The sequence below is a fragment of the Mesitornis unicolor genome, unplaced genomic scaffold, assembly GCF_000695765.1.
Source record: "Mesitornis unicolor isolate BGI_N332 unplaced genomic scaffold, ASM69576v1 scaffold31268, whole genome shotgun sequence".
In the NCBI taxonomy this organism is placed as follows: Eukaryota; Metazoa; Chordata; class Aves; order Mesitornithiformes; family Mesitornithidae; genus Mesitornis; species Mesitornis unicolor.
In genome coordinates, this window is record NW_010203071.1 from 3,715 (window position 1) to 11,679 (window position 7,965).

General features: G+C 46.5%; 1 protein-coding gene across 1 annotated transcript; it reads right to left on the reverse strand.

Moving 5' to 3' along the window:
- Positions 1–3,724: 3,724 nt before the first annotated feature.
- On the reverse strand, positions 3,725–7,730 carry LOC104545456 (uncharacterized protein KIAA1671 homolog; the record flags this gene model as incomplete). Its single annotated transcript, XM_010190600.1, has 5 exons — positions 3,725–3,803; positions 3,955–4,088; positions 4,347–4,474; positions 5,954–6,128; positions 7,475–7,730. Coding segments are annotated over 5 exons (772 nt in total), but the record flags the coding sequence as incomplete, so codon positions are not given.
- Positions 7,731–7,965: the final 235 nt, after the last annotated feature.

Here is a 7,965-nt window from a genome sequence, read left to right on the forward strand (position 1 = left end):
CTTCACGTGAGCACAGCTGCGGCCACAGCACCAGGCCTCTTCTGGAGAGTTTGCTCTGTTCAAGGACGCTGGGTTGGCACCAGCAGCAACGGTGCCAAAATGGTGCTGAAATCGCAGCTCCTGCGGGCGCTGCTGAGCCCCCTGCCCCATCTCCCACCGCATGAGCACCCCCAGTGGCGTGGGTTTACGGCTCCAAACCAGGCACCTGCAGCGAGGGCTCCCCAAACCCCCTCCACCCCATCCCTCACCCCGAGTACCACACTCCCAAACACCTCCCAAATTCCCACCTCCCAAATCACCGCGTTATTTGCGGCTCTTCACAAAGCAGGCGCAGCCCGGCCGGTGCTGACACCACCGCTCCCCTCCGTGCTTCGCTCTGCCCGCACCGGTACCGCACCGCATCCATAAATCCAACACTCGGTGCGTTGAAATAAAGGTTTGCAAACACGTCAGAAGGGAAAGCAAGCTTTTGTGCGAGGATAAAGGTGTGGGGGGTCAATTCCTACGGGGCCACTTTGTTGCTGACACCGAGGAGCTGAGATGCTGCCCATTTCGCTGCAGAAAGTAACGCCAAAGCAGCCAAATTACAAGCAGGCACTCGAAAGGACTCAAACTGAAGCTTCTGCATCTTTAAAAAGGTGAATTTGCGAACAGAAAAATCAAATAGTTGGTAATTCATGACAAAGCACGCCTGGAGAAAGAGCTGGAGCCAAGGGCTCGCTCCCATCTCACGTTAACAGCAACCCCCCTCTCCAAACAGACTCAAACAAGCATTATTTGGCATTAAAATAGAATTGTAAAAAGTGTATTCCAGTATGGTCTACCTTTTTAAGAAGTAATAACATCTTTATAGATCTTTTATTACATAGTGATAACCTGAAGAGCAGGAAGGAGATCTTTAATGCACGTACAACATCAGGAAATGGTAGAGCAGAAAAAAAACACTTTCCCATTCAACAACATTCTAAAGATGGTTTTTAATCAGACATTGAAGCATTAAACATCTCTCAGTAGTAGGTTAAACTACCCAGTACAGTGACTTTCAGTGCATTGTCCGAGCAGACGTGGAAATGCATATACACATTCAAAGGGCTCTGTGGAAACCCCGCGCGAATCCCCTCGGTTTCCTCCAACACCGAGCAAACGCCGCGGGGCCTGAATTTCTGGGGTGTGCTGATCAGAGCAGGGAGCAGGAAATGCTCCAGCTCTGGGTAACGCCACGCTGCCATTCAGAAACGGGTTCAAAATCCAAGTGTTCTCATGAGCAGGGGGATTTACCTCATTTCTAGACACTGCCTAAGCTTTATCCGAGCGATGGGGAGGAAACCATCCCGGGTTATTCACTCGCATCTCCACCGGGGCTGCGTCGCTCGTGGTGCACGACGACGGCACACCTGGAGTGCTGCCACCAAAAATACCCCAAAAGAGACACAGGCAAAGCTTACGTTAAAGATTCGCCTTTTCCACCATCATCTAAAGGAAAGGGAAGAAGGAAACATGTGCAACATTTTAAAGTGAGCTCCGAGGAGCTCCAACAGTGGTCGACTGCGCTCGGTGGAGCCCATCTCCCATCGCCCCGGGGTTAACCCACCCCGAACGCTTGGCAGGGACCTCAGGTGGTTGTTCCTTAACTGGGAGCAAAGGGGCCCTAAAACCTCAACGGTGTCAACAGCTCTGCTGTGAACTAGGGCAAAGCAGCAAGGAAAGACTTTGTGCACAATAAAAGGTATTGGTTTCATCTCCGTTACGCGCGGGGAGCTGCCATCCAACTCGATCTGGGAGAGCTGCGCATATGGGACTTGTCTCCTGCCATTCTGCCGCTACTTCCCATGAGCAGATTGGGACTGAAAACCACCTCATCTGCGACTCCTCCGTCAGGAGAATTGGCACACGGTTTTGGCAGCTCCGAGCCCGATAGACAGCAGAGCAGGCGCGCCGCTCGGGTTAGCAGATGCACCGTGGTGGCAACCCCAAGCTTTCCGAAACGCCCGTCGTTGAAAATAAAATAAAAGAGGAAAATGAGTTCAAGTGCTGGTGCGTTATCTTTAATATCTGGAGAAGCCCAGCAGCGGGACACGGGGAGTGCAACGAGAGGAGCAGCCCCAGGGTCCCTCGCTGTCCCACGGGGCAGGGCACAGCTCCCGTCTCGCGTCCTCCTCCCACGCCGCTGCTTTCAGAGCGGAGAGGAACACTGACCCGGCACAACGACCTCCCTCGTCGGGCTACGTTTGTACGGGTTTACAGAAAAGAGCACTTATTTGGGGAGAGAATAAAATACGTCTTAAATGGACACCCGGGTTGATTTCAGAATCTGTATTCAAAGATCCGGAGATACTGGAGATATTAGTGATACTCATCACACCCGTGTTACGCGTGAGATACCTACACCGCTATTGTAGCATCTGTCTTAGCAAAGGAAAAAAGGGGAAATCGTCTGAGAAACTGAAGATCACGTTTAGGTTATCCCACAAAATCAGCATAAAAATAAAAACTTAAACCTGGTATTTACAGATTAACGAATAAAAACATGAAGTGGGACTATCCAAACTGCTATTAAAGTGACATTCAACAATGAACTGGAACCCTGATATGAGTGTAACATCCTCCCTCTTCCCTTCCTTTTTTTTTTGTTATAAAAACAGTATTTACAATTTTCTAACGTTTTTTAAGAGAACTGGTTGACATTATTGCTTGATCCTTTTCAGGAAAGACATCCCAATGAAGCAGTTAATTCCACATGCTGACAAAACACAGAAGATACCATTTTCAAGAGTGACAAAAGGTAACGTTTCTGTTCATCTAAAAATTATACCCATCTGCCAGGTCAGCAGATCAACATGTAAATATACGCCAATCAAAAATACGTTTTACAAAAAAATAATCAAGTTTCCTTTTTCGATATGGCAGTAAACAGGATTTGTTCTTTCACTCTCACCTTCCACAAACTTCATTCTAAACAGGAGCTATGGTTTTTTTCCACCAAAAAAAAAAAGATAAATTTGATTTAAATTGTTATTTTCATAAACAAACACAAAGCCCAGCCTTACACCTGACACGTCTACCCGAAGTCGTAATTCCGAGTTGCTGAACACCCGGGCAGAAACGCAGTCTCTGTTCACCAGCGAGGGCTCTCCCCTGGCGCACAGCGCTCCTACATCAAATATCAGGGGGTTCTCCTGACGTTCTGACGTGCTCCCTCTTGCAGGCAGATCTCGAGCGACCGTCCTCCCGTTTCCAGAAAGATCCAGCTTTGTATTTGACTATGAACATTAAGCAGCTTTCTCCACAAAACAGGAAGGCACCATGCACATAGCAGTTGAGGCAGGAAGCAAACAGCAGCAACATGACATGTGAAGTTTAGGTTCGGATGAGTTAAGGCTTCTGTTAAACTTCTTTATCTTCTTCTCGTTAAAACCACTGTCTGGAAAGGAAAAACAAAGAGAAACAACTGCATTAATGGTTTGACACAGCCAAGCACGCTCAGTCTTGTCCATGGAAGCGCTGTGAAATCCCAGCACAAACCATCCCAGGGCTGTTGAAGTAAAATCATCCGCAAATGAAAACTTCGCATCTACCAAAAGCGCTCTGCCTCGGCACAGAATTACTTCACGTTCCTGGGTGCACACGTCAAGGTAAGTCCACTTCCAGGTTTATACAGAGTTGATACCCTGAAACGCTTGTCCGTGTGTGTTTTTAGCCCCTCTTTACGCCACAAGGTACCTTTTCAAACCTGATTCTCATAATGGCTCTGTCTCTTCTTTGATTTCAGCTCCTTCAGCCACTGAGGAGACTTCTCTTCCGTCCTAAAACATTAAAAAAAAATACTCTTTATTCTTTCATTCTGAAAATTCATTACGGAAAAAAAGAAATACACAATTTCTCCTACATCTTTGGAAAGCCCACTTGCATTCTTTTGTTTCCCCAGCATCTTTCTGCCCGGTGGAAGTCCCTCACCTCTCCTCCTTCTCTACGCTGGAGGGCAGCAGTCTGCCACCAGGAGCTCCGAGCTGCGGTTTTGGGGATCTGAATTGCTGAGCAGAGCCGATTTCCCCAGGACTCTCAGACTCGTGTCTTTTCCGCAGCTGGGCCTAAAAAAAATACAAAGAAAGAGAAGAGACCCTTTTTAAGGCAGCGTTCAGATTTTTTTTTTTGGAATGCAAAGCAAATAACTTGGATTTGTAGCAACAAAAAAATCCATGCCTGACGTCAGCGAGGGGACTCCTGATAAACTGATGTGGTTTTGAAAGCATGTTTGCTATTGCAAAGCTATTTCTGTTGCTCTGCTCCTAGAGCACCTGCAGGTCCCGACCCCCCTGACCCATCCGATGGGTTCTGCCTGTGCCCACCTTGAGGATGGAGTGGTCCATCCCCGGGAACACGGGAAGTCTGGGAGCGTGGGCGGACGACGACCTCGCACCGTGCTGCACCTTTTCTTCCTCATCAGAGTCTTCCCGTTGCATAGTTTTCTTCTCTTCTAATTAATTGTTTTAAAAAAAAAAAAAACAAGAGCAGAGGGGAAAATAGATGAGCCAGCGTGCTTTTCATCTACACCTTGTTCTAGACCCCTCCTTCCATTCAAAAACACATTAAGAGTAATATTAACACCCAGTTCAGTGCTTCAATAGAGAGCAAAGCAACAAGCACAAAGTACTCAGCGGCAGAAAGGTTTCTTGCTGACAGATGAGGGAGCAGAAGGCACTTTAATTTAATGAATTTTGCTGTTTCTGAACACCTCAGCTGACCACAGAAGGTGAGATTAATTTAGACTGGAAGAGACATCTAAAGTTATCACGTGCATTAATCCACGCATCCGCTTCCACGAGCAAGGGTTTCCTGTGCCCAATGCATTTCCTATTGCATCCCAAGGAACAGGCCAGGCCAGGGGATATGTTTAACAGACTGGATTTGAAGGAGTTGATATATCCTGAATTAGGCCCCTTCAGTCCCGTAGATGCTAGAAAGAAAGAATATTTACAAGCACCTACAGGATACGAACAATTACAGTTGCTCTTATCAGTTACACACAGGCTTAGATACAAAGAATGTGTTAGAAAATGCATCCAACCGTAGCCATTTCTGAACTCAGTATTTTCTGTGAACAAATCTCCCAAGTCAGCAGCCAGCACCTAAAGGAAATCGCATCAAACCTTTCCTTGGCCCAGGTTTTCTGTACGTCTGGCTGGCTGCTGCTGCTTCCCTCGCTCCAAAGGATCCAAGGAAAGGAGGAGAAGACGATTTAGAGGATTCCAGAGGAAGCTGCTGTGAAACCTTGATGCAGCTTCAGGTTCATTACACCATGCAGAAATCACAGCATATTACAGAATATGAGGAGTTGGAAGGGACCTGGAAAGCTCCCCCAGTGCAACCCCTGCCAGAGCAGGATCACCAGAGCAGTCACACAGGAACACGGCCAGGGCTTTGGGTGTCTCCACACAAGGAGACTCCACAACCTCTCTGGGCAGCCTGGGCCATGCTCCATAACCCTCACACTCACAAACTTTGGCCTCATCTTCAGCTTGAACCTCCTGTGCTCCAGCTTGGGACCATTGCCCCTTGTCCTGGCATTGGCCATCCCAGAGCAGAGCCTGGCTCCTTCCTCCTGACACTGCCCTTTCCCAATGGATCCCCAGGAATGAGGGCACCCCTCAGTCTCCTCCGCTCCAAGCTCAAGAGCCCCAGCTCCCTCAGCCGCTCCTCAGCAGGAGATGCTCCACTCCCTCCAGCATCTCTGTGGCCCTGCTGGACTCTTTCAAGCAGTTCCTGTCCTTGAGCTGAGGGCCCAGCACTGGACACAAGATTGCAGCTGTGGTGTGAGCAGGGCAGAGCAGAGGGGCAGGAGAACCTCTCTGCCCTACTAATTCCTGTCCTTACAACTAAGTTCATTACTATAGTATTTATTTATTATAGAAGTCATAATAATTATGGCTAATTATTTCAGGCAGTTGAGGGATACCTGTGGAATCTTTGAACATCCAGGCGTTATCTGGTTCTTCTGTCAAAGAAAATCTGTTTTCAAACTCCAACCCCCTGCTTCTCCTCAGAGAATGGGAAATAGGAGCCCGGCGGCGTCTCTTCTTGCTGAGCTGTACACGAGTTTTCAGCGCGCTGGAGTCCAGGACAGTGGTTTGCTATCAAAAGAAACACAACCTCTACTTTCAACCAGCCAGAAAATAAAAGTCATCTCCTCCACAATGATTTCCCAACGTATTTTAACGCATTAACCCATTTGGTTAATTAAACTACATATATTTGCCTGATTATTTTTCTTGTAGTTACTTAGAACTGTATTAAAGAGAATTCATTATAAGGATATGCTGCATTGTGGCTAACTGGGTGCAATGCTGGTTCTTTGATCTCTCTTGGCTGTGGAGGTCTGATCTGCATGAATTATTTGCATTAAATTAATATAAAAAATAACTGTAATAAATAGGATTTTGGTTCCTAGAGTGCTTGAAGAATTCAGGCCTTGCTAGCTAGAAACAGCTGAAGGCCAATAACAAGAATGGGATCTAAAATGAGCGACTACGCAAACTTCTCTTGCAAGAGAGCTGTAACCCACAGAAATTTCAAGCTGCTCAGCAGCAACAAGGAGACTGCAAGTGAAGCGTCACAGCATTCAGAAAATTTCTGTGATCAGTCATTGCAAACACGTCCGTCCCTGTGCATGGCAACGTTTACAGAGCAAAAGGAGCAGCTGCAATTTAGTTACGCAAAACAATTTGTTGTTAGAGATTTGCCTGTAATCAGCAAACATCAATGAGCCTCCTCTTTGGAAGGTGTGTTTTTATTTCTTTTCAAGACCCATTTCAGTTGGGAATCTTGCACCCACCAATGCATATACTTAAAATTGTGCCCCCACTCTCACTAAAGAAAGAGCAGTACTCCTAGATGCTACACTGAGAAACTACAGTTGTGTCAGTGCTTTCAAGGAACACTAAACCTCACCTAGCTGTGGATGGCCAGGAATTACTGTCCTGACTCTAGCTGCAAGGTTCTAAAGGATGAAAAAAATCCTTGAAAATGCAATTGTAAGCTATTACAGGAAAAGACCAATTGTAAACAACATTAGTGAACATCTTCATAGCCTTAAATCTACATGGCACAGCAGTCATTAGCTATTTGTGTTATTGAATTATGTTTCCAACGTTCATAGAGCCATTTAACTCTTCTGTTACAGCTCACAGAGGAGCAGAAAGAGAAACAGCAATGTTATTAAGCCACTGGCAGATACTATTGGAGACCAATAGTTTTTCAGGAAACTCAGAACCTAAGCACTGCAGGAACTACAAGAACTTTGTAGCTCCGATGTTAAACTTTTCAGGCAGGAATTCAGCTGGGAAAATTTGATGTGATGAAGAAAAGGCAGAGGAAGATTGAGTGCAAGGTTTCCAGAAGACACCGCTTTGCAGTGATTAAAGCGGGCAACAGTTTAGTTAACGCAGGAGAACTTGCGTGACCCGCGATGGTAACTTACATCAATGAAAGAGAAATCCGCCGCCTTTTCTCCAGGGTAGGTGTCTCCTGGAGGAGGCAAATCGGCCCCGTCGGTGGAGTCCATGTCGGTGCTGGATCGGTCCAAACTGGTGCTCCTTTGGTCTTTGGAGAAGTCATGGTGGTCAGCCAGGGAGGCAGGCTCTGTCTGCGAGGACAGCGACGATGGGTGGCTGCTGGGAGGCTGCTTTCTCGTCGAAATGGCATCGTTTTCTGAGGAAGGAGATTCGGGCACAAAGCTGCAAATGAAGAGAATGAAATCTATGAGACTTCAGGGTAAACAAATCCATGTGAGTGCAGTTTGGATCATGGGTACTCAGCAGATGACGAATGAAGGCAGAACTGAAACCATGACTGTGAGTGACACAGGCATCTTTGGGTACTTCTCTCAGAAGTATATTTATATTTCTTTTAATTTAATTCAAATTCATCTATTATTAATGTATTATTCTATATCTTATATATATATATATA